The sequence below is a fragment of the Vollenhovia emeryi genome, unplaced genomic scaffold (assembly GCF_000949405.1).
Source record: "Vollenhovia emeryi isolate VEMERY1.0 unplaced genomic scaffold, V.emery_V1.0 DF939197.1, whole genome shotgun sequence".
Classification (NCBI taxonomy): domain Eukaryota; kingdom Metazoa; phylum Arthropoda; class Insecta; order Hymenoptera; family Formicidae; genus Vollenhovia; species Vollenhovia emeryi.
The window spans coordinates 198,812-224,960 of NW_011967169.1; the positions used below are offsets into that span (position 1 = coordinate 198,812).

A 26,149-nucleotide genomic window follows, 5' to 3' on the forward strand; every position below is an offset into this window, starting at 1 on the left:
ATAGTGTATTTCTTGCCCGTATAATTTGACGCGATGCAATAGTAATGCAGTCTGGCCAAAATCGATACGCGCATCAGCCATATACCTATACGTAGCACAGTGCATTCTCTGCGAGGCTCTGTGTGTGGCTGGTTTCTCTCCCATGTTACACGGATATTTATATCTGCACAGGATAAACTTTATTACAATTACTTGGCTTGTTCGTAAGCAGGAGTCTTCCTTAACGCGTCCGTTCTTTTATTTATTTGTTAAATACAAGATTCACAGAGAGATATCACTTCTCATCCGTTTTTGACTAACTCGAAATGAATATGTGACTTATGTCAGTAGATATTCAACGTTGCGTTCGAAGAGATGAAATTGCCAGAGAAACTGGCGGCTTTGTGCGAATCATGTAAAGCTACTTCATCAACCTCGTCACGTTCGCGTTGTAAGATTGGGAGAAAAAGATAGGTTTTAATTCCATTACACATTACAGAAGGTAAATTTCTAACGTTTTCCACCGAATGAAGCTGCGAGTGAAAAATACGCAGCGATATTTTTGTAGAATCCTCTTACCTTTTCGTCGAAACGCTACGAGAAGCAATTTTGCTTTTGTCAAGCGACGCGAAATATGCGCGACGAAAGCACTGTTTTAAAATTGCTCGTGTGGCAAATGATATCCACGTTATTTCGGAGGGTCAATAATAATCCGCCATTTCCCATAATTACAATCGCAACCATGTGTATTGACAAACATAACTTGTAATTATTCATATTTTCACTGGTTTGCGTATGACCTATTATCTCAAACGTAATTTTATAAACCGCGGATTATCCTGGGCGGATTAATAACGATTTTATTACACCCGATGAAGAACGATATCACATTATTTTCCACACGCTGGAAAATAATTAAAGGCATGTGTGTATATGAAATCAAAGTAAAAAATAGAAATGGCAATAACATAATGTATAGACTCTAAAATTTTTGAAACAACATTATTTTTCTCTTACAATACATTTGATGAAATATATTGTAGATTCCAGTTGCTATTGTTTAACGATATTGTGTAACAAACGTAATCATGGCATATAATATCTCCTGTATGTGTTTCATTTTGTACGCACGTACAAGCATTTTATACACACATGCACGAACGAGCGCGCCATTTCCCCATGGCGATTCTAGCAAGCAATTGGAGGAAACAAAGTGATTGACGCACAGGTAATGACGCCGCGAGCGAAAATGCGAAAAGCCTCGTCAACAGTTTCAATCTCATAATTAAAGTAAGGTCGAGATTCCAAGAGAGCCAAGGTTCATTTCAACTAAACGGCTCAGATAACTAATGAGCGGGTAATCGACTCAAATATCACGAGCTTACTTGTTTCAAGAAAAGTAAGCTGTGTATTTATCGGCAATTGCCATAACAGTTACGCCGGACTCTCACGCTGGTCTTCTTTGAGGAAGGTAACCAGGTAACTTGCTATTTGACCACGCTTCCTGTGCTCGCCTCCTGTAAATCCGATCTAAGAGAGCCGTAAAGGATTGGATACGGCCCTGCCGGACGGGCGGTTCTGTCGGCCAGGTGGTCCAAGCCAAACACCACGATATCGTTCTTCTTGCGGACATTTATGCTTCGCCGTGCTGCCCCGGATGAACCAACGAATGAACGGACGGACAGACAGGTGTGAATCGTGGTGTCCGTGGCGCAATGTGCGCACCGACCGACGTGTCGCGCGCGCTCGCAACGAGAATAACAGACGTGTGCCACGTGCACGAGTCAACGACGACGAAAGTGAGTGAGTGAGCGAGAGCGAACGAGAGAAAGAAAGAGATATTCGCATACATCGCTCTTCAGACAAAAGAATTGTACTCATGCGCGCGAGACTTTCTCGACGATTATTATTATCACTCTGTCGGTCCTCTCGAGTGGGCGCGATCGTTGCAATTTTCTAAGTGCACAATCCTCCTTTCTTCTTAATACAATCCTTTTAATATTTTACATTCGTGACACAATGACTCGTGCTAATATCTACCAGAATGTCATCACGCAATGTAGATTGTGCGCTAACCATCAAAATCGAGATAATTGCTAAGAGCCTCTTTTTTCAATTATGTAACTTGTGTATCAGCTAAATCGAGTGATTATCGGTACTTGAATGCTCAAAGCTAACGTCATGGTAGTGTGTATCAATATCACTTCTCTATGGTATCTTCATTCAACGCGCTAAAAATAAATAATGGGTTCGTTAAGCTTAGGTAGTTATTTTTAGATCTCCAGGCAGAGCGTTCATGGTTACCGAAGTACAATTTCAGTTCAATGCTCAAACGTAAATTTCGCCTCACTATTCTCACGTCCGTGTGTGCGCGCTATTTAAAAGAAAAAAAAACCTATCTAGCGACATATTAATGAGGTCTATGGTGTAGGATGTGATGAGAAAAAACAATTTTTAACAAAAGATTGTAAAAAAATTTTCCTTTGTAACGTCGAGTTTTAGGCGAATATAACAATGGGACAAAATGGGAAGTGAACTAGCGTCGCTATTCAAGTTTTTGCCAAGATGACGATGAAAATACTGATAAAAATGCTTAAAGCTATATTGATCGCGCGCGACAATGCGCCTCGGTTGAGGTAAAATGACCCATTTTGATCGCCACTAAATCGATAACGCTAAAATACGTACGTAGAATCAGGAAATATTACCGAATAAGCATTTACCAACGTTTACGAGCGTGTAAATTGATGTTTGTACATAACACAGTGCAATAGTTAACTTTTTCTTCTTCTCCATCTGTTGCACGATTAATTTTCTCCCGATAAAAATATTGCGAGTTAAATCAGCAAAAATATATGTAAGAGTGATTGCAACGAAAAAAATTTATATTTGTGAATTACTGAAACAATCATCTTACTTTACATATATTTTCAGAAAATTTTAATTATACGTACGCGCGCGAACGAAAGGAGATTAAACATGGCATTGATATGGGGGGGAGTGTAGGTACTTGCGCTGCCGGAGAGTTAAAAGCGCGGCAGATTATATACAGTTAACAAATTCACGATGCAATTATTCCGCCAAGCGTTACGTACTTTGTGAAACTTTACAGCCCTAATCCATCTGAAACGCGGCGTCTCTCAACGAAAACAGCAAGCGTCGTAAAAGAATAACGTCGTACTGATTATGGCCTAAGCAGTATTTATTTAACCATCGTGACAGAACTCTTGTTTTTCGTAGTATTCGCGAATAAAGACGTAATCACGATAACGCGGCTGTAAAGGCACAATCCAGATGCGAATGCTGGACATACTTCGAAAGGAAAAGACGAACTCTGGAGTGCAAGCACGAGGCAATCTCGCAGTTGCAACCGTGCGCCACTGTCATGTGTAACTCGGTCGAGAATAAGTTTAAATCTAACTCAACGAGGGGTCCGCTCTTCCCCTAGGAGCTAGGTATCTCTCTTGGTTTAACTAAGTTATATCAATAGCACGGAGAATGCGTAGTATATCGTTTTGTAATGAAATGCAAACCAGAAATGGAGGAAAGTCCCCTATTATGAAATAAGATGTTAATATGGGATAGCGGGATTTCTGTTAAATTAATTGGCATCATCGGTTGACTCCACCATAGATTTATCGCCCTTAGAGCGAAATCTATTTAGTGGAAAATTCATTAAATTGTTAGATCGTGTAATTGTTGCGAGAAAAAAAACTTGTGATTGAATTTGGGTGTTGAAAACCTGCTACCTCGTATTAGAAAACCTGTCTCACATTAGAGGACTTTCCTCTGTATATAAATAAAATTGCAATGTGCAGCGTGGATAATAAAAATTCTTTTGAGAAAATATATAACGAGTGAATCGCGAGAGTATTTCAATTTTCCCATGATACTAGGCAAAGGCATAAAATATGGAATTAATCAACGACCTTGCATTAGAAATGATTTTGTTGTGCTGTCACTCGTTCCGTTGAGCGAGCGAGTCTATTTATTCACGTCATACATCTTGTTTTTGACGTTATTAATGCGCATTAGCCACCACAATAAATCAGTTTTTCGTCGCACATCGCCTCCGAATAATGTTTAGTTCTCGCGAATATGAATTCCGATCTACTCTACTGCGTCACCGTGTGTTCGTACGCGTCCGTCAATTAAAAAAATGATGATGTCAGTCAGGAGTCGCTTCCTTTTAAACAACGCGATATTAACAAGTCGATTAAATTAGCAACAAGTTGCAAAAAAGATATGTGGATTTTATTTAAAAAGCACAAGTGCAATCGTGAATTGGCGAATGGTATTACGTTATATATTACATAAATTGACTAGATAGGTGAAATATGTAATTTAGTAAGATGTAACTCGCATATTTGACTCCTAGTTAGTTTCTAATGTGCATTTGTATGTACGCACGCGCGTATGCGTGTCGTTCGGAATAAAAAAAAATCCCATGGCGCATATAGTTGGTTTTCAGTGTTGCGCGAATTGGTGCAGATTAATGCGGCACAATCTGTTGGAACGTGTCACTCGAAAGTAAGGAACCGTGTATATCGTTCTCAAGAACAATCGGCCGCTTTGTCCGTGCTGGATTTAAATTTTGTGCGGTGTGACGACTCGCCGATCTCTGTGCACCTTTCGAGAAAGGCGTAGAAAAGGGAGAAAGAAAATTGCGAAGGTCGTGCGCTCACCCTCGAGCAGGTGCCAGTCGTCATCGAGCGAGGCCAATGCCTGTGTCTGATTGGCCTGTTGTTCCAAGTCGAGCATTCCGTTGGCCTTCGTCGTCCTTCTTCGCTCTTCTTTTCTCACCGTCCGATACCGATATCGTTGCTCCTGGCGCCAATTTCCCCCGCCCACTCTTTTTCACCTTTGGCTCACTCCGATCCGCTCCGATATTTATTCAATCACGTCGAATTGAAACTCATCGATCGTCGCGAATCGCCCACCGGCATCGATCGGACAAAGGTGCCCATATACAAGATATCGGCGGAAGGAAAATCTCAACGGGTCAGGAATGCTACTCGCGACGACTTTCCCCGAGTAAATCTCTTTTGGCGCGAGGGAGTCGAGCTACTGCTCGCGCGATCGCGTGTTTCCCCTTCCCACTCGTTCTGTCTCCCTTTCGCTCCAAGATGGCCTCACTCTCCTCTGTTTACACCGGGTTTTCTTATCGGTTCTCAGCTGCTTCCCCACCCTGCGCTATATATCGACATACGCTCAACTTTTTCTCCCAAATCGACTCGTGCCCGAAAGGTCAACTCGCGTCCGACTCGGGGTCCTTCGAGGCCTCATTTGCTTCCGCTTACAGTGCATTCGCTCGTCAGTGCTATCCAAGGCAGCACATGAGAGACGCGATTATGTTAACATATATTCAAAGAATAGAGAGACCAGCGAAGAGAGGGGTGGCGAAAGGAGGGGGAGAGGGAGAGAGAGAGAGACGCAGCGTCCGCGAGAGTTGAATGACAGAGACCAAGTCGAGGGAGAGGGGGGGAGAGAAAGAGAGAGAGAGAGAGAGAGGAGGGGAAGCGAAAGAAATAGAGAAAGGCGGACAGCGCGACGACAAACGTCGCTCACGTGCATTCGCGGCGGTACTCGAACCGCGACTGATTTCCCCTATCACTCCGTACTCAGCTGCCACCCACGATCCTCCTCCCACCACCCTCACGCCACCTGCTCCACCGATGCCGATCTCCCCTCGCCACCAGACTCCAGCCCTGCTGCTTTCCGCTCGCGCTGCCACCCACCACCCGTCTTGCTCGGAGCAACGATGGAACGTCTGACCCGTTCTAACCCCCGTCATTCCCGCCTCTTCTCTCCTGCGCGCGCTTCTACCCTTTCTCGACGCGCTTTCGCCTCTCTCTATCGCCTATATACCACTTCGGTGGACGAAGTGTGTCTCACCCGTGCCAGCGTATACCGCATCTACTACCGTCCCTCCCTGCCCCTCTCACCGCCCGCCGTTCATTCCCCTTCGCCCTCCTCGACTTGGTCTTGGTCTCGGTCGTCTCTCCTCGTCCTACTAGTTCCTCGAACCTCGAGCATGGTCCACAGCCGTTAATGTAGAGAGAACTCCGCGGAGCACTCGTGAATCCTCTCTTCCACAGTATTTCACGCTGCCTTTCTTCCTCAGACATGAGAAAGAGAAAAAGAGAGGAGAAAACTCGCTCGCCTCCCAACCTTCTCCTCGCTTCTTCGCACGCTTTTTCCATCTTTCTCTATATTCCGCTCTCTCTCTCTCTCTCTCCCTCTCTTCGTTCTAGCCTGAACGTAAAACCGACAAGCAGTAAACGCGAGAGCTTATTACACGGTCACCTTGCGCTGAAAATCACGTTTGTCGAATCTACAAGATGTTGCACGCAGCGAGAAAACGTTTCTTTTTACGAATATGGACGAGCTGAACGACCGAACTTCATAAACCAACGATTAACAGCATAAAGTGTATTTAATACATCTTGTAAAAATTCATTAAGTGTTTGTATACAAAAGGATTCGTTTTCTGTAAATATAAAAACTTGCTGCTAAAAGAGTCGATGCATTGAGATAATTCTCTCTTTGCAAATATGTGATATGTATGACACTTTTTAAGGAAACCATTAGAAAGAAGATTATGAAAACTTGAAAAGTTATACATTTCTGCACGTGTATTGGATTGTTCATAGATCGAACAATCATTATTAAAATTTTATCGTTTCTCGCTTTGTATGGCATAAATCTGGTAAGATTAGAATTTTTAATATTGCAAAAATTTCATATTCTTGACTTATTCTGTCGCAACCTGCGTACAAAAAGTACGAACATAGGGAATAACATTTCATTAAATGTTGTCGGCTGTACGATATCCATTTTGACAATCACAATCTGAGAAAATAACTTTCAGCTCAAATATTAACGTATGTCATACTTTTGTTAGTGTCGATGCACATTTATTTTCATATACATCGTTACGTTATATGTGTGTAGTGATATCCGTGTTTTATTTCAAATTTGTGGAGCAAAGTTTCGTTTAAGCTCCTCGCGGTCAAAACGCATAACTCCATTTATCGGTAACCCTCGGTGCACCCATGTTACGAAGTGAGCAAGGGCTGTGCTGTCCCTAAAGCGCGCCAGGGTAGCGAGGGTGGTGCAAAGGGAGCAAAGTGAGTAAGAGATTGGTCATAGAGCGGGAAAGGTAGTGAACAAACTACAGCTGTGCGAGAGAACCCCTGTACAGCTGCCTCTGTCTCTCCTCTCTCTCTCTCTTGGTATTAGTGAGCATGTACTTAAGACACGAGAGAAACCACCAACATATGACGTGAAAGAATGTTTGCTTAAATGGCCTTTTTTATCATCTTTATATCGTGACACTTGATCAATGATAAATTGGAAAAACTGCCATGTCTTTTTAAAAATACTGAGTAATACATGAAAATAAAAAAAGGTAAGACGGTATGTAAACGAGTGTATAAACATTACATTCACAGTTTAAATTAATTTAAATTAAATTCGAATGTGCCGAGAACATTTATTGGCATTGAATATTCGATATGAAATATTCGCAAAAACATTTTTACGACGCGAATCCTTTGTTTTCCATGATCAGCCTCTTAAGATATTCTGTGCGACTTGCGAACCGGAAAAATATAAATTATGTACCAAGTGAAATGACAGAACGTGTGGAGGTTTTTCTTTATGGACATTGATATTAGCGCGTTCTTTGCACGGAACGTTTGTCACGCGTAAATCCTCTTAATGAGATAATGCCAACGTAACGCGCGTAGATGAAGGATCGCAAGATAAAACTTATATAATCAGCCGTTATATATCTCTGTGATATAGAGTGACATAGCGAATAATCTGCATATAATATGTTGAGTAACGCGCAAGTTCCCGGAGAGAAGGGCGGAGAAAAAAGATGCATTTTGAGTCCGCACTCGGCGGTGTCTTCGGATGGCGCCACGTCCGAAATGGTCGCTGCTTCCGGAACGTACTCACTATACTCGAGTACGGCCCTGTCGGCTCGCGCGCGTCGTCATTTGGCCTCACGCCCCACGCGCTTCTCGGCAAGCACACTGACGCGCGCCGCCCGCGCTGTTCCGTTCTGTTCTGTGCCCCACGAACGACTCCCCGCCCCACCCTGAGCAGAACGGCCGTTTCCGTCTTTGTTCGCCCGTCTCATTGTCGTGTGGCACTCTCTCCCTTTCTCCTGCTCGACTCATCGCCTCTTTGTCTTTCTCCCGCTTTATTTCACCTCCAAAACTCCGGTTCTGCGTATGCACACTTTTTTTTTTGTATACATGCGGCGATCGCAAACTTTGGACCGCGATGCATGGGCACGCGTCGGTAGACTCACGCGATCACCATCTCTAGATGGGTTATCGAGTACAGTTGGTGTACATCTAGACGACGATCGAACGCGAAGAGAGGCATGATTAATGGATTTGTTCGCAATCAATTGGGTTTACGAGGCAAATGACCTTGCACGTACGATATCGTCGTACTATGAATCTACTATCGGTCGCGCGACGATAACGATTAGATTGTCGAATTGATGCGGAGATAGATAGCAAACGAAAGCAAGTGAGCCGACAATAGCAGCGTTGGTAATAGCTCCGATTTGATAGACAATCCGATTTCATGTCGACGAAAAGACCCGTCCTCTGTAAAGACAGAAATGATCCTTGGTCGATACGGCCTTTCCTCTTCCCTCACGCATTCCGTTACATTGTCAGTACCCATAACAGTGGTGAGTCTGTTTTCCCCACTTGGTTGCTTCCACTTGGGTTAGCCTCGAGGACCAGCGGTAAGGCTTCCTTCTATGTTTATCTCCGTCGATCTGTCTCCCTCTCTCTTTCCCTCTTCCTCTCCCTCTCCCGTCTTCGTCTTTCTGTATGCGCAAACTCTTTCCCATCCCACTTTACGCTTGCATGGAGCGCGCGCACTCCATTCCAGATGCTCAGCAGTGCCGACAATCTTCCCCACCCACGACGTCTCGCATACATAATCGAGACAGGCCGACTAAACACCGCACTCTTCATCTACCCCATCGCCGTCAAAATCATTTTACTATCGTTACCGTTAGTAAATAAGGGTTACACTTGGCATGTAATGAATCGGCCGTATAGTTGAATAGTTTATCCATTGTTGAAATTACACAGACACCTCATCATTTTTCTTCAAACATTACATGTAATTGCCAGAGTGTGTTCGCGTCATTATCACCCGTGAATATAAACTGGTGTTACCAACTTGAATGTGAGAGAAAAATACGACTTAAGCTTTAACTCGTAGACACACATCCTCCATTCAGACGAGTGGATAAAAACAAGAGCTTTGTAAACAGGAGGGCTTCGATTGACTAAACCTTTGATATTAGTAAACTCTTAGCACGGCTCGTTAGATTATTAACATTCCATAAACCGGACGAGATCCAAATTACGTCGGAATCCCGATACCATCACGTCGATATCATTTGATTAGCCACAAGATGCAATAACAGAAGGTAGTATCGAGTAGTATCGATTGAGGTAAATGCTATTGTGTTTACTGCACGGTTACTCGAGCATCGCTGTGTCGCGTAAAATCACTAGCCCCGTTCGTAGATGTGGGGTAGAGCTGTTCGGTCGACGATGGAGGGGAACAAAGTGCCGAGATAGGGTGGGGTGACGACCGTGACGCCGTCGCTGCACGAGCGTGCGGCGTGCACGCTTCTCCTTTCATTTGCCGGCACGCGTGACGTCATCGTACCACGCACGTACGTATGTATCTACATACCATGTAACACGTAATACGTCGCACACGACACAACAGTCTGACCCGATAGCATGTGCAACGAGTGTGATTGTACGCTTTTTTTCCCTAAATGCCTGCTTTATTATTCAAGTATCGCGAGATCTACGCTCACAAACTTGGCTTCTTTTTCTTTTTAACAACTTTAACGAGTCCGGTATCTTATTTCTTTTTAATACCCAAAGGATAGATGCTAATATAAGTTGCCAGATGTCGACGTTTTCAACCATCATTATGCGATTACACGCAACTAATTAAGAGTTTTTGAGCTCTTCTAGGAGTTAACTTCTTCACAGGCGTATCTTGGGATGTATAGGAAAAGTCTTGACATCATTTCAAAGTAAAACATATACCAACATCTTGCATAAGCTTTTCTCGCATTGTACCTTTCTGGACTATTTTTTGCAACTCGACTTGTTATTTGCAGCACTGCGTTTGGGTGGCACTTCTCACACAGAGAGGAGAAGCAACAAATGTTATGCAAACTTGATTATCTCGAGCATATTTTAGCGCGATCGATAACACAAAGGCTGCTCGCCGTGCATGCGCGTGTGTGTGTATGTAACGGCAAATTTGCTCGTTACATCGCAATGAATTGTTACTCTTGGAAATGTTTCTCAGTCTTCTATTTTATCCTGAAGACTAATTTAATTGATTTAAATCGATTATAATCGATAAGTTGAAAAGGATATTTTTCCCTACGACATAAATGTTTTAAACAACATTTTGACGTTACTTTATTTGTTGATAATGTTCTATAATGTTTTCGTAATCGACGATAAATGCTTTAATGTAATTGCTGTTAGTACATTTCCTTGGGAAAATATGCCTTAGAACATCTTGAAATTTTACTTAAGAAAAATAAGAAATATGATAAGTAAATTTCAACACTTAAAACTTTTACTTAAGGTAAACTTAAAACTTTAAGAATTTATATTACCGCATGCGATTTTCTTCTTACGAGAAAGTGCTATGCCGCGCAGCCCTCTAGTGGGAACTTTGACAGGCTTGGCTATTTAAAAATTACTTTAAGTGTCCAAAATTACTCTAAAATTTCTCAAGTAAACTTTTAACTTCTTTAAGTAAACTCTCAGATTTGAAAGATTACTTTTCAAGACTTTAAATTCAATTAAAATAAATTTTTCCAAGGGTTATCTTTTCATAAATTAAAAATATTTTGTCTCACTCTCGTGCCCTAAAATTACATATCGTATTCGAATTGATTACTTTATTGATATGCTAGCTACATTTCAATATGCTAACGAAATTTGTCAAATGAATTTGCCCCGCTCGCGGAGCAAGTATTAAATAGTTTTAATTTCGTAATTTGAAAAGGAGAGAGAGAACAGATTAAAAGATTGTGTATGCGGTAAACAGGTAGTCGAGAGAAAAAAATATGAGTTTCCCAGGTACCGTTCGTTGATGTAATATTGTGCGACTGTTTTTATTTTTAACACAATTTTGCATTACAGAGCATCTGGCATAACGAACGATGATTATAAACTCGAAATAAATAGTAATATATAACTAAATTTCCTTTGCGTTAATTTAAAAATCTAACCTACTTTACTCAACTTTCTTCGATATTATAATAGTCATTCTTTCTTAATCGTGTAGCTCTCAGATTTAAAAAAATTAAGGAACAGCTGTTTACAATCGTGTATAAAAAAGCGTATGTAGAAACATTATTGTAGAAATGCAGAGTCACGCCACATAATATTCACTGTATGTACAATTGCATTAATTACCATAAACTATCTCACCAATTGTCACTTTAATATATATTGTAATATAATATATTCCTTTCCGTTTTATGTATATCCTTATCCTTTCTAAATAATAAAACTTGACAAGTTTTCGAGCCTTCACACTTAATAGACCAAATGGTTGCCCTTTTTTTCTAGCATCCCAGTTCAAGATAGAAAAGTGATGAGGACCAAGGTGCTGTGTGACGAACGCCTGTGGTGTAGAGTTTAAGTAAACTAGAATTTATCTATCGAGATAATGTCGAGTTGTAGACGAAGAGTAAAAGTTCTTTTAAGCTACTTTCACTGACGATGAGCCATGTTTTCCACCTTTTACAAATCGAAGCTATACGAAGAGCAATCTAATGTGTAAATTATCGATAAATAAATGGTTATTAAATCATGAAAACGTATGGTATGTTTTTTAGAAAATATATAAAGAAATCTGCATCTTGGCAACTCTTGCGATTCATGCCTACCAATTAGCTATTACGGCGCAATATCGCCATTCGTATAAAAAAAAGTGCCTTGCACGTCCACCAAGTTTTTCGCTTTGTAACGTATACATATACCTGTTGCTATTTTCGGACTTTTATCCCGGACCTACCGCAACACCTACCCACCTTTACCCGTCAAACAGGGCGTGACGTTCGCACCGGCAGCGGAAGTTTAAATCTCGTGGGCGTCTCGCGTCCCAGGGAACGAGAAGAGACCGCTCGATTCTCCATAGTGACCATGATTTTATCCCGTGACGTCACGAGCGACGAAAGAGCATATGGCGTAAGCAACACCCACGCGAGAGTTTTTCCGACTTGACGATTTTTCAATATTGCGTCATCACCGCGCACACACGTTGTTTGCGCACACATGCATTTTGATAACGTCATTAAGATGCTTCGACATTTCCGACATGACGTCACTAGCTACGTATCGCGTGCGATTCTATATTGATTTCTTCAGTGGCTTATACCGGCATGACGCGGTACAGATGCTGTGTAAATTTTGCGTATGGTATACGAATCCTACGTACACATATCAATTCACGTAATACAAAATTTATTAATCTCAATTTATATTATACACTTTTTCATATTAAACATAAGATGGATTGTTAATCGTGTACCTTCCGAGAAAATATTCTTGCGCAAGAAACGAATTAGATCTTGATTTTTAACGTCATAGAGAAACCTAGATTTCGAAAGCTGCAATGATAAAGTTGGAAAAACTTTCACGATTTACTTAATTTTATTAAAAAGCTTTGTGTCGTATCGTATAGACTGTTACGGTCCAATATTATTGTGTGTTTGTTACTTTTATAATCTTCATCTTCTTACTTTTATCTTGTATTGTTTTACCTAGGCGAATTGTCATGAATCATTTTTACTATTAAAAAATCTCTCTCTAGCAGATTCTTTTATTGATACATATCGAAAGCCAACACTAATAATCAGCGCGATACTATCGGCATTTATTCTACGATATCTACTGGTATCTACAAAAGTAATATGTATAACAAACTAAGCAGCTAATTGTTGAAGGATTTTCCGACTGACGTCATGATGAGCGAACGAATGACAGCACGTGCCGCGCGGTAACAGTCTGGCAGCGAGAAGCGTTTTACGATGTATCACGGCATTTTTATGATGCCAAACAGCCTGCGCGAGCCGTCTGCTTCCAAAATCAGTCGTCGACCGAAATTTTACGAGCCGGAATGTATTCCGGAAAACGTAAGTTGGTATCGCGTGGATGTGTCGGCGCCGAATCGATCCGAGTCGGCGCTACCTTTCTACTAAATGCATGTGTGTATAAATGCGTGACAGTTATGCAGAGGGGATATACCTATTATATCCGTTATATCTACATTTTTCACTTGTTATTTGCGCAACAATTATCCAGCGTGCCTAAAAAAAGGACGTATCTATTGTAAAAGCACAGACGTCAATCAAGTCAATCAAGTCAAATATCTTAGTAACTGCCTTATTAGGTTCACGTTCACGTATGCACGTGGAAAGTTATAAAGAACGAAATGTGTTTAATGTTGGACAAAAGGTGAAATCTCTTCGATAAGAGTAGATAAACGTCACAGCTAACAAACCGTCACGTGTTTCTACTGTCTCATTGGGAAGACCGATAAAATAGTTCCGCGTACACGGAAAGAATTTTACTTAAAATTTATCCTGAAAACCGTGCAATCGTTGGACAACACATTTCCAAGAATTTTATGACTTTTTTGAAATTTTACCATACATTTTACTTTTATTGGTAGAATATATGGTAAAATTGTAAAAACTTAAAATTTTTTCGAAATGCCATCTTGTCCAACGATTACATCAATTTCAGGATAAATTTTATGAGAAAATTCTCTCCATGTAGGCGTTTCTGAGTTTCATCGCATTTCTAGCCATATTTCCAACTTACTAATGTGTGCGCGCGCTTCATTGTATGTATAATAGTACTAATCAGGGTTGGGAAAGTTACTTAATAAAAGTATCTAGTTACAGTTACAAGTTACTCAAAAAGTAACGAATCGTTACTTTGCAGTTTTCTTGCAATGAAAATCAAAATATGAAATCTACATTTGAATTGCAAAGCGTCGATAAAGGCGTTTATGCGCAAATGGAAGGCCTAATGCGATCTGTGGAGGTTTCAAATATATATGAAGTAACTATTAATGTAACTTAAATTAGTAAATATAGTAGTTGAATTCACATTTTTATCAATTACAAGTATAGGCTATCTACATCCTGCCTTAGACTCGCATTGGCCATTCTTGTGTGTTGTTTAAATTAGTTATTAATTATCGAAAAAATGTAACTGGGTTAAGTTACAGTTACAGATGGAGAGAAAGTAACCAAGTTAGAGTTACTAAAAAAAGTAATTGTAACTGTAACTTGGTTACAAGTAACAACAAGTCACTTCTCAACCCTGGTAATAATAATAAGTTTGTTGCGGTGCATAATATGTATAGTAAGTACAAATATAACGAGAATAAAGCAAATACAAAGTAATATGGTTCGGTGCCAGCAAGACTGCTGCTTTGAGGCCCACCAGTAGGTGAGCGAGCAGAGAGACGTTAAACGTACATCAGAGTGTGCACGCATACAGATACGATAAAACAGAAGAGAGAAATACAATGAAAGTGAAGAAAAAGCAACCAGTACATGACGAATTGTAAGATCAATTTTTCTCCGTGTTCATGGAGAATTCACGGATATTCACGTGTCGTCACGAGACGTCACAGGAGAGACGGGGGGAGGAAATATTGCTCGTTAGTTTGATGGAATTAATGTGTAACCAGTTTCCAACATGAACCGAACCGTCCAACTAATATTGATCTAATATCGAATTATTTGGGTACTTGGCAGACACCGAAGAAAATTGTGTACAAAAATTTCTCAACATCTGTTTAGCCACTCGGAGTGTTTTATATTTCCAAGTAAAATTATTGCCAAACGTTTTTCTAGTGCGCTTCATTTAAGCCTCATCTACAATGTGCTCTCTCTCTCTGCATCTGGATACGTTCTATTTTATACAAACAAATGGAAACGCTTAAAAAATTTGTCGACAATGTACGATTGTACAGTGTATAATATATTCACTGGCACAAAGTTTTTAAACGTATTTATCGACTACAAAATAGAATGTTTCCAGACGCAAAGAGCACATTGTAGATCAGGCTTTAAAGTTGACAAAATTGTGTCGCACAACGTGATTCGATTCATACGCGATATCTTCGTAACAACGTAACGACGGCACGACGCTTTCATGAACGTAGCTAGGTCAACGATGGAGGTCAAATTCGATATCGGAATGAGCGCGACAGGGTTTAGCCTCGCGGGCGCTATCTTGTCCGAGCGGACGACTTTTCTGCACGAGGAATACCGGGCCAATCTTGGGATTATTGCGAGATGTCCGGACGCATCGCCGCGATATCGCGAGCCGGCAATTCTCGAAAAGTGCGATTGTATCCGCAAAATACGGTTGCGTGACGGCGTGACCGGCGGTGACCAGGCGTCACGGGGATCAGAAACATGGAGAAAATGGACTGCATACCGGCGACACCTGACGAGCATCTCAAGTACTCGAGCGAAATGATACCGAGAGCCACTTTACCATCGATCGCGCCTTTTCTTTTCAAATCGCTTTTCACTCGTGTTACCATATCTTTTCATGCACATGTCTCAAAACTCGAATGAAGGGTAGAATGCGTGCCAAACTGCACCATTAATATTGCTAGTCCCATACACGAAATAAGTAAATGATTGACAACGCGGACTCACCGGTCGACGAATCGTCATTAGGTCTCCGCAAGCTGCTTCGGATCATTATTTCGGATTCACCTCCAGTGATGGACTCGATCGAATAACTTGTGCCGATTGTCATCTCGCGCCCGAACGCCTGCCGATTTATTGTACGCGCGCGATGCATTCAGAGCGAGGAGACAAGGTTAGGTTAGGCCAACGGTGCTTACAGTGGCAAGAGCTCATGTCAGTCGAGTAAAGTTTTCTGATCGCTAGGCGCGCCATTATTTCCGACGTGCGCGAGTTTCAGTTTCACTCGTAAGTCGATCGTGTCTCACTCCCGATCGCGACCCGCGCACTCGTTAACACGACGCGACGCCACAACCACCATTAGCCATTAATTTATACAGCACTCCCGACGCGAGACGCGACGCGTGATTGCTTAGATCGTGTACGAAACGACGGCATTAACATTGTTGACGCTCTCGGTTTACTATTCTACTTCAATAAGGACGAAGACTCGTTCGCCAAACTTACTCGATGCGACCTGCGGACGTACGCGTACTCGATAACAGTTGACTCGCGGAATCCTACTCAAGTTGGCACCGGCGTCGTTTGAATTTCTCGAAAGCGCGTAGCGCTACTAAATGCTCGACCGCGATTGGTCGGTTGGCTTGCCCCATTGAGTTCCACATCTTTAGGGCTGCGTTCCGAAACGTTACCCGAATGCTCCCGCGTATCACTCAAAGAAAAAGTCTAAAGCTGAAATCACATGATGCAGAATAGGAGTACGGAATAGAGAGTGCGTTATAGAAACAGGCAATCAGAGCTTTGCCGTATCAACGAGTGACGGAAATGTCTGGCTCTGATTGGTTGCTTCTATGACGCACGTTCTATTCCGCAGCTCTATTCTGCACCATGTGATTTCAGCCTGACAGACACAAGTCAGAGAGTTGCCACGGCCCGGTTTTTCCATCGGTATAAACCATGCATTCACTATGCACCCACTTGACGAGAGGAACAGCGACTTATATCTCCTTGTTCCTGCCTACCCGAATCCCTACCTGCCCATATTCCGATGTACAGTCCTATCCATTTCCCTACCTATCCGTGTTTCAACTTAATAGACCTAAAAGTCTTTTATTAAAATCCTGACGCGATTTACAAAAGGCTTGAGTTGGGATTATAATACGCGTGCGATTGGGATTTAATAGGGGTCTTTTCAATCTCGCACACATGTGCAAGGATATATAAAGAAGAATAACCCACCCGAAATTTGACGAATGAAAGAAATCAAATCTTAATACCGGTCTACGAGATCAAAGTTATTCTGTAAAGTCCTGCACCCACGATGCTACAACTTGTTCCAAACCGTCGACGTTATAGGAAATACGAAGATGCGTATACATATTTAATACAAGAGTAAATTGCCGTTATTATTTTAAGGCAACGGATCTACAAGATATACTAATGATCTACGATCTACACTCTTCCAACTACAAGATGTAGATTCGTTGCCTGAATCAAAAAGTTTCTCACTCACCATCTGATGCGCAGCAACGGAGTTGTATATCTGCCACGTAGCTTCGTTGTTCTGCAACATAAAATATGAAATTCATCTTAAAACAGTATTCAACAAAACCTATATTACAAAATATAATCTTTAAACGTGTCGGACTTTTTATTCAAGAGAAGAAAAAGGTATGAAAAAAATTACATCGCCAAAGATTTTCTGCAAAACATCTTGACGAGACAATAAGCTTTTATAAAATTCAACTTTTTCTTGTTATCTGATTATTATTTAAAAATTACAGTGAAATAAAACTACTCGATAATAAGTTGGCAAACGGATTAATTGTACACAAAGTATAAAATGATGCGCGAAAATGAAGTTGACGCGGGAATAATGCATAAATAATTGCACTCACGAAAAAGTTGGTCCGCTGTCGCCCGATGCCTCCCGGGCCGCCACCTCCTCTCAGATTCCTCCATTTCACACTGGCACAACACTGCACTCGCGAAAGAGGAGCTACTTACAATCGGCACGACACGGCACTCCCGGTGTTAATCGACGCGGACTTTACTGAAACGAGAACGAGAGAGCGAGAGACGCGCAATTTTCGTCGTGCGAAATGATACGATCAACGTCGATGGACGAGTCATTTCGTCGAAGGACTCGCGGACGTACGCGAAGCTAACTTGACGCGCGTCGCGAAAAAGGGAACCGAATGCGATTTCGCGCGAACGTTCCTCTCGCCGCGCATCACGCGTGGAAAACTCGGGTATCACTGCACGCGCGAGGAGATGGGAATGAAAACTGAACTGAGCTCGGTGTACTCGGGACGCGCGAGACATTTCGGCCGGGATTTCGTCGATTTAACGCGTCAAGTCGAATCTACGTCGCGCGATTGTGCGTACCGCGAGACCGATCCGTTGCGTGTCCACGGGCTTCTCGGTTCCTGGCGGTCACTGCGCGCGGCGTACTCACCGGCACAAGCTCGATCACACGGCTGTGGCATCGTTTAATTACGCGGGGAACGATCGCGCACATCGTCCCGTGACATTCGTGTCGCCGGTTCGAACGTTAGTGCATCAAGCGTCTACATAGAAGGCGTAACGTAGTCGTAAGAATAGTCGACTATGATTGGTCAATTGTCTGACGGATTGACCAATCGGAAATGACTGAGCGGAACGAGAGCCTGGACCAATGACGAAAAGAGGCATTTTCTGCGCACACCATTCCGCTCTATGAGTTTGCACCCTCGTGTCTCTTCCGTTCTCGGCGCCAACTACGCGAGGATCAACGTTGACTCTTCTGTGCTCAATTAACGCGTGATATTCGTCTCGACAAATGAGCGCAACAATCGACAATAAGATTACAAATCACTTAATCGCGGTTGAGAAATGTTTCCAACTCTCGTACGAGACGATCGCGCGCGATTGTGGTAAGAAATGATCGCGTCACGAGGAGCGAGGCGAAAAAACACGCGAAACATTCCGCCTCGCTCGACCGATTCGCGCCGACTGATTCGACACAATAGACTGTTTTCGACCCAAGTGTTTACGTTACGGTGCTACGTCATTTCTTGGAATCCGCGCTCGGTTTTCGGCCGAGGTGTTTACGTACGCAACATCATTCACGCGGCGAAAGTCGAGCGAGTCGGTTGTGTTCGCGACAAGTGCGGGAAGCAATGGCGATAACTCTCTGCGAATATTCAGTGCTCGATGTCATCGCTGTTTCCAAGTTGAAAGCGCGAAATAATAGACGAAATATTAAATTAACAGTTATCAGTGATTTATTAATGCCACTATTTCTCGGTAATCGGACTCGGACAAAGTGACAATCGGACTCGAGGTGACAATCGAAGACATTCAGATGTTCACAAAAGTGAGTGTAAATTGGCGAGTGTGTCGGAGACGAGGACACTTGAGTGCGGGAGGAAGCCTTCTGGAGTTTTCTTCCTGATCTCTGGTCAAAATGACTAGGAGCAACGAAAGGTATGTCTAATCTGGCCACACTCCGATGTACATAAAATAATTAGATTTCTTTCATTCGTCAAATTTCGGGTGGGTCATATCTTCGCATATGTGCGCGAGATTGAAAAGCCCTCTAATAAATTCCACACGCACGCGTGTTATAACCTTTTATAAATCGCGTCGCGGTTTTAATAAAAGACTTTGAGGACTATTAAGTTGAAATGTATAAAAATGGATAGAACTATACGTCGGAATACGGGCACACGTAGGGATTCGGGTAGGCAGGGACAGGGGGACATCGATAATTAAGAAGATAAATAAAATTGCAACTGCAATGCAATAATGCAATTTATTATTATATTATAATACGTGTGATAATATAATACTAATAAAGTATACCAAGAAGCTCTACATTTAACATATTTTAAATAACTGCTGCAGTTGTAGAAATGAAAAGTTGATGCCCACGTATTATCGCGTTCTCTGCACTGAAAAAAATTTCTGGTTGAATATGGACGAATCAGATAATTCCTTTAGGATTTACCAGAATTCCTTTAGGATTTACCAGAATTTCTGTAGGATTACAGGAATTCTGGTAAATCCTAAAGGAATTCTGGTAAATCCTAAAGGAATTATCTGATTCGTCCATATTCAACCAGAAATTTTTTTCAGTGTGTAGCCGGAAAGACAAGTTATTTATCCACTGTAAAAGTCTAGATTTCTAGCAGCGCTTGTATTTTTCGTGAACATGTACCTATTTTTCTCAAGTCTCCCTTTCACATTTGATCCAAATTTTGATACGTTTGTTGGAAAAATATTTCCTTGATGATATTTATCTATAAACGGTAAGGAAATATTTCGGCCATAAACTTGGGCATCCTGTCACACGATGGCGCCACTCATTCATTCCTTTACCTCTCGCCTCTCTCGCATCTCGAGAAAAAAAATATCGGTGGAGAAACAGCTGACCGCTTGAGGTTATAATCTTTCTGCGTACATGTGTCGTTCTCATTTCGTTGTTGAACGAAAGGTCCAAGTTGATTGCAAAAGTGTTGTTTAGTGCGATACATCGAGACATGTTTCGTATCGGAGCCAAGTGCTTCTTTAGCGGCAGAAATTTTAGTACGAAAGTGAACGAAATCGGCAATCTTGTTAAAGTAAGTAGTTGCTTGTTTTTACTTACGTTAATGTGTTTCCTTTTTCGTTATATCTGCAATTTTATGTGGTATAGAAAAAGACGAAAACAACTCGTTGCCAGAGGTTTTCTACTTTTGTCAACGAGTGTAATAACGTTATGTGCGATATCTAATGCCGTACACGAATTGTTTCTTTTAGAAAAGTAAGGTAGTCGTCTTTATGAAAGGCATTCCAGAAGAGCCAAGATGTGGATTCAGCAATGCGGTAGTTCAGATATTACGAATGCACGGTGTTACTTATGATGCTCACGATGTTCTTAAAGATGAAGAGCTTAGGCAAGGTAAATGATTGCAAATGTTTGTTAAATAATTAAATTTTAATTCGAAAAGAGAATATTTTTATTTACGCACATATTTGAAACGGTATATGTCGTTTTACAAACATTTGTAAACGTTGAATAGGTATACGTAATTTCTAAATCCTTGGTGTATACTTTGGTAAATATTGTGCCCATTATAATTATTATCGCCACAGTTTTTAAATACTAATATTAATTACATAGGTATAAAAGACTTTTCTAATTGGCCCACAATACCTCAAGTATTTATAAACGGTGATTTTGTGGGTGGCTGCGACATACTCTTAGAAATGCACAAGAACGGCGAGCTTGTTGAGGAATTGAAGAAAGTGGGAATCACTAGTGCTCTTTTGAAAGAAGACTCTACTCCTGTAAATAAATAGCTATGTCTTGTCAATAGAAGGCTAGTCCCTTAATTTTTGTAACAATAAACAGTTTGGTTAATGTTAAGCATAATCTTAATGCACTAATCCTTGAAATTCCTTGAATCAATTCGCCCACGCAAAAGTTGACGTTCGAAAAACGAGTTACAGTTTTTCGAGTTCCCTTCGAAGAATTTTTCCAGATGGAGTTTTCGGAATACTTTCTATAACTTGTATATATCCTAATTGTTTGTACTTGGCTACGCGTTGAGCGACAAAGTTTTTGAGTTCGTTCTCGTCAATTCTTACCCCCACCTTGGGAACTACAAAAGCTTTTGGTATTTCGCCATAATTTTCGTGCGCCACACCAATGACGGCGACGTCTTGTACATGATGGTAATTACGAATCACTTCTTCAATTTCGGTGGGCGCGACTTGGTATCCTTTTACTTTGATTATTTCCTTGAATCGTCCTTGCACGTATAATAGGCCTGCATTTTATAAGATGATAATTGCTAATATCTCGTGCCAGTATAATTGTCATATTCCTCTTTTTCCCAAGTTTCCGATTAAACTTTATCACACTTTGCTTACCATCTTCAGTAAAATAGCCCACATCGCCGGTCTTGTACCAGTCTCCATCCATCGAATTTGCTGTGGCCTCGGGATTTTTATAATACCCTTTCATTACCTGCGGACCCCGTATATATATTTCTCCCACCTCGCGCAGACCCAAGTTTCTGCCGAGAGTATCATCTTGCCTGCTTACAATCCTCATCTGTGTATTTGCAACCGGATAACCGCACGATGTCGATGGTACATCCATACCGATTGTAGCGATTGGGCACAGCTCCGTCGCCCCATATCTGTAAAACCAATTGTACATTTTTTTATTATTTGTACACAAATTTTTGTATTTGTCATCATTATTTCTTACCCTTGGTTAAAAATCATGGGATTAGTAAAACGACTGTGGAATTTGGCGATAGATTTTTCCCCGAGCGGTGCAGCTCCACACATTATTGTTCTTATAGATTCAACGTGACGGGACGTTATACGTTCGTTGCTCGTCATCATCTGTACGATCGGTGGTACGGCATGCAGGATTGTGCACCGATGATTTTCAAGCAGTTTTGTAAATTCTTTCACGGAGAATTGCGGTAGACACACCACCTTAGCACCTATTCTACAATTGTAGGATACACATGTCATGTTTACACTGATGAAATTATAATTTTAAGTATCATATGTATGTCGAAAAAGATATGTTTAAGAGAAAAATGACAACAATTTTCAATATTTGCGGATCATATTCGGGCATTGTCATATTTACGCAAACTAGTTAATAGGTTCACATACCGCAGATAAGGATACAAAGTAACTAGTAACCCAAAACAGTGATATGCTGGTAATATTAGCGGTATAATATCCTGATGGTGCTCGTTCGCTTCTATTCCAGGGAATAAGGTCGGATTGGCGTATTGAAGAATATTTGCAACGATATTCCTGCAAAATCGCATATTCTAATTATTTATCTCCAACACTATAACGTTCTCGCGTGGAATTTGTCGCATTTTCAGTTGAATGTAAATACTTAATTTGCAATCAATTTGCGCACCTATGAGACAACTCAACGCCTTTCGGCATGCCAGTTGTGCCACTGGAATAAAGCAAGAATACCGTATCTTCGTAACTTATTCCAGTTTTTTGACTAACTGAAAAATCTTGGATGTCGTCGCACATAAGATCATTTAATTTGATTGTCCCTGAGATTGAGTCAGCGCCAGTCCCATCGTTTACGATAATAATTGGTAGCTTTATCTTGGAATTTTTCTCGATACTTGCTTTGGTATCAGCATATTTGCCCGGAAATGTAAATATTGCTTGAGATTCCATGTTCTCCAATTGTCTCTTTATTTCGTACACTGTGTGCGTAGGATTAATCAGAGTTGTCTTAAAAAGAACAAAATTCACATGACAATTACAAGCTTGCTGCGAATATTTTAATAGTTCTAAAAACAAATGTCTTATTATATTATGCATTTTTATTGACGTCAGTTTTTAATGTAGTCTATTTTTATTATTTTTATCTTTTTGTACAACTATAGCAATTAAATGAAATTGTTTCAATTGTTCCATTGTCTCCTAAACTATACTGCAGTTCTTTTTTCGGCAAATACGGATAAAGTCGCATTTTGAAGAATAGTACCGAATAATATGTTTTCAATTTCTGTAATTTATTCTCTATTGAACTAAAAACAAAATTCTAACCTTTTCCGTATCGAGAAGTTAATTTTTTCAAAGTAGGGTGCCAGGTTCAATATACATAGATACTGGTCCCATTTTAATGATGTAAAGATGGTGGTTTCCGATTTATAAGACACTGCATAGTACACATGTAATGCTTCTAAATGTAATCAATTTGTCTTACCTGTAAACCGGCTTCATTTGCCGCTAGTGTGATAATGGCGTATTCTGGGATATTTGGTAAAATAATAGCGATAGTATCTCCCGGCATAAGCTTCATTTTTCTTAAACTCGTTGCTAATTTGCCACATGCTTTTCTCAACTGACCATACGTATATGATCTACCAGTATTTGCGCATACCTGAAATAAAAAAGTTAAATAAAAAGTTTTACTCAACCATTTATATAATGTTTACAAACACGCACGATGAAAAGGTGAACGAAATCGAACAAGCTTTGAGTTTAATTAAGTATAATTTAATTACTAACTGAACGCGCAACATTACTTTTGCGACGAATAAGGACGTCTATATAAATAAAAAAAATTATTCGATATAGAACAAGCAATAATTAAGTTATCTGGTATGGCACAAGCGTATTTTCTCAATTATTTTATTATTATCTCGGGTCAATAGTCTATAATGATAAATTTAAACATTTATTACTTGAAAAACAAACGACTGTTGAAATTAAAATAAATGAAATAAAATAAATTCACATATTAAAATTATTCGGCTATCTACATCTTGCTTGGACCTAATGAGCTTCTCGTTTCTAGTTTAAAATAAATGATATTGCCATAATATTAAAATACCTAATTGTCATACTTTTTTCATCCATCAATATTGGAAGGAAAAAACTTACACACATCCATAATGTTTTGAAATGCAAATACATACATTCTTTATTCTTTTATACGTATTATAAATATTTATTTGCATTACATACCAGAGCAGTGTGATTTGACCATTTTTCGACTTTATCCCAAATGAAGTCGTGCAAGTAAATATTTTCGAAACCACTTATGTCGGGGAATCCGCTACTCACTACATTCTGCGAATTAATTTTTAACTTGCTAGCGGTTGCGTAGTATCGATGTTTAACAAATTTTCCTAAAGAATTTTTTCGCGATGCACTCACAATACATTCTCTGAGGCACTGACTCAGAGTATAGGGCACTCGTCCGTAAAGCGGTAGAATCATTGCAAAAAGTCAGAAACGTGGTCTTTTATACAAATATGTTGCACGCACTGTGTATAAGCATTGTACGCATTGGCCGCGTGTTAGCTAGTCCAGTAACCAACTACTCTTGTTGAATTATTGGCTTCTAGCTCCCACTGAAGCCAATACGGCAAGTAAGCAACTACTTTGGAAGATAGTTCGACCGAGTATATATCTACCCCCTCCATCAGTTCACATAATGTAACGATTACATAAAAGTCGTTGTCATATTTTAAATTTTATTTTTCTACGTATTTACCTTTCTCTGTATAAGTGTACATTCTCTTATATCTCCATATGTAAAAGATGAAGAATATCTTAAATAAATTAAAGCACTTTATCTAACAGGTTTTTATTTGTAAAAGATTTTCTTCCGAAGAAAATATTTATCTTACATGCAAGTATTTTCTTCTTACTCAGGAAATTTTTCTAAATTTTCTCTAACTCATTCGATCAGATTTAAAATATCAAATACTGAAATATTTCCTGGTACGTTATCTAAGAAGCATGCGGTGCATTGCCACGTCGAATTTCTCTGTCTCTTTTCAACATACAATCATTCGATACCTTTCTAAGATCTATCTAAGAGAGGAACCTGGATGAATACACTACCTTTGACAATGCACGCAAATTCGGATATCAAATCCGCTTAAAAATACAAATCCTGCAAAGCAAGACAAATAAATAAATTGATTTCCGTCCGGACGGCATTCGTACAAATGTACAAGTGTTGAATTGCGTGTCATTTACTTGTCGCATTACATTGCATTCGCGTTCTTTTCATGAATTCCACCTTTAGTTTTCTCGTTTAGTCAATCTCCACCCTAGCTTCAACCTTTGCTATTACGTCTCAGCATTAATTCTCCTCGCTCTCTCCCCTTTTCTTCTTTTCTCGTTTCTTTCGAAACTTCCCAATCTGATCGTATAAATAATATAAAATTACTTAATATTTGACATCAGTTTTTTCGAATGTCTTCAACAAACAAAAATGCACCACATATTGTAGAAACCAGATTGCTTAACAGTTGCAAATATAGTGTCGTATTTGTTGTGCGGCGTAGTATTGTAGACAAAGTTTATTTTTTAAAAAAGAATAGCTTTGTTCTCTCGTAAAAGAGAAATAAAATATATTCGGATTAGCAACATCGTATCGGCTGATTTGAGATTATGCAGACAATGAGTATTTCTGTGCAAAGAGTAACGAAAAATGTGTTCAATTAACGAAGCTTTATCAGTTACTTTGCATATTTTGTCATATTTATCTTTGCATAAGTAGCGAGATAATTATACATAGAATACGTAGCCTGTTTTTTTATCATATGAATTGTAAAGTATAAAATACAGTGTTCGTTTAATAAGAAATTATTGTATAATATTATACTCTGAAACTTAACAATAATAATCAGTTTAAATTTATATAGCCTCTGTTCTAGGAAATGTAATTTATCTATTTACTTACTTAATCTCTCTCTCTTATTGATATCTTTTGATTATTGATAACACAGGCGGTTTATCACAGATAAATAATAGTGTTTTATGTGACATTACCCCATGAGAAATGATTTATCGATCGATGTACGATGATTATGAGTTTTGTATTCTATCTGGGTTGCAGTATTAAGT

At 40.2% G+C, this 26,149-nt stretch overlaps 3 protein-coding genes across 4 annotated transcripts in view; 1 reads left to right on the forward strand and 2 right to left on the reverse strand.

Moving 5' to 3' along the window:
- Positions 1–17,808, reverse strand: part of LOC105561983 — a 102,717-nt gene extending 84,909 nt beyond the window's left edge. The window contains exons 1-2 of one of the 2 annotated variants that reach the window (XM_012012417.1): positions 17,653–17,808; positions 17,268–17,318 (exon numbers count right to left, since the gene is read on the reverse strand). In XM_012012417.1, coding sequence (XP_011867807.1) covers positions 17,268–17,318; positions 17,653–17,716 — 115 coding nt within the window. In that variant the 5' untranslated portion in view covers positions 17,717–17,808. Of the gene's footprint in view, positions 1–4,664; positions 5,481–17,267; positions 17,319–17,652 lie in introns of those variants that run through there. The other variant, XM_012012418.1, reaches the window with a different exon arrangement.
- A 2,349-nt stretch (positions 17,809–20,157) lies between these two features.
- LOC105561985 (glutaredoxin-related protein 5, mitochondrial-like) lies at positions 20,158–21,146 on the forward strand. Its single transcript, XM_012012422.1, has 3 exons — positions 20,158–20,358; positions 20,537–20,678; positions 20,901–21,146. The coding sequence occupies exons 1-3, from the start codon at positions 20,278–20,280 to the stop codon at positions 21,077–21,079; spliced, it is 402 nt and encodes a 133-aa protein (XP_011867812.1). The 5' UTR covers positions 20,158–20,277; the 3' UTR covers positions 21,080–21,146.
- Positions 21,147–21,200: 54 nt separating this feature from the next.
- LOC105561984 (4-coumarate--CoA ligase 1) lies at positions 21,201–24,643 on the reverse strand. The gene is made up of 7 exons (XM_012012421.1): positions 24,254–24,643; positions 23,490–23,666; positions 22,677–23,011; positions 22,418–22,564; positions 21,996–22,244; positions 21,653–21,924; positions 21,201–21,549 (listed from the first exon to the last, which is right to left on the reverse strand). Exons 1-7 carry the CDS (start codon positions 24,506–24,508, stop codon positions 21,224–21,226), a joined length of 1,761 nt encoding a protein of 586 aa, XP_011867811.1. The 5' UTR covers positions 24,509–24,643; the 3' UTR covers positions 21,201–21,223.
- Between the last annotated feature and the right edge of the window lie 1,506 nt (positions 24,644–26,149).

Coding starts and splice junctions, on each gene's coding strand:
- LOC105561985 (XM_012012422.1), top strand. CDS start 20,278: ATGTTTCGTATCGGAGCCAAGTGCTTCTTTAGCGGCAGAAATTTTAGT. Junction 20,359..20,536: donor AAATCGGCAATCTTGTTAAA/GTAAGTAGTTGC, acceptor TGTTTCTTTTAG/AAAAGTAAGGTAGTCGTCTT. Junction 20,679..20,900: donor AGATGAAGAGCTTAGGCAAG/GTAAATGATTGC, acceptor TTAATTACATAG/GTATAAAAGACTTTTCTAAT.
- LOC105561984 (XM_012012421.1), bottom strand. CDS start 24,508: ATGATTCTACCGCTTTACGGACGAGTGCCCTATACTCTGAGTCAGTGC. Junction 23,667..24,253: donor GGTCAAATCACACTGCTCTG/GTATGTAATGCA, acceptor TTTTTATTTCAG/GTATGCGCAAATACTGGTAG. Junction 22,565..22,676: donor GGCGTTGAGTTGTCTCATAG/GTGCGCAAATTG, acceptor GCGATTTTGCAG/GAATATCGTTGCAAATATTC.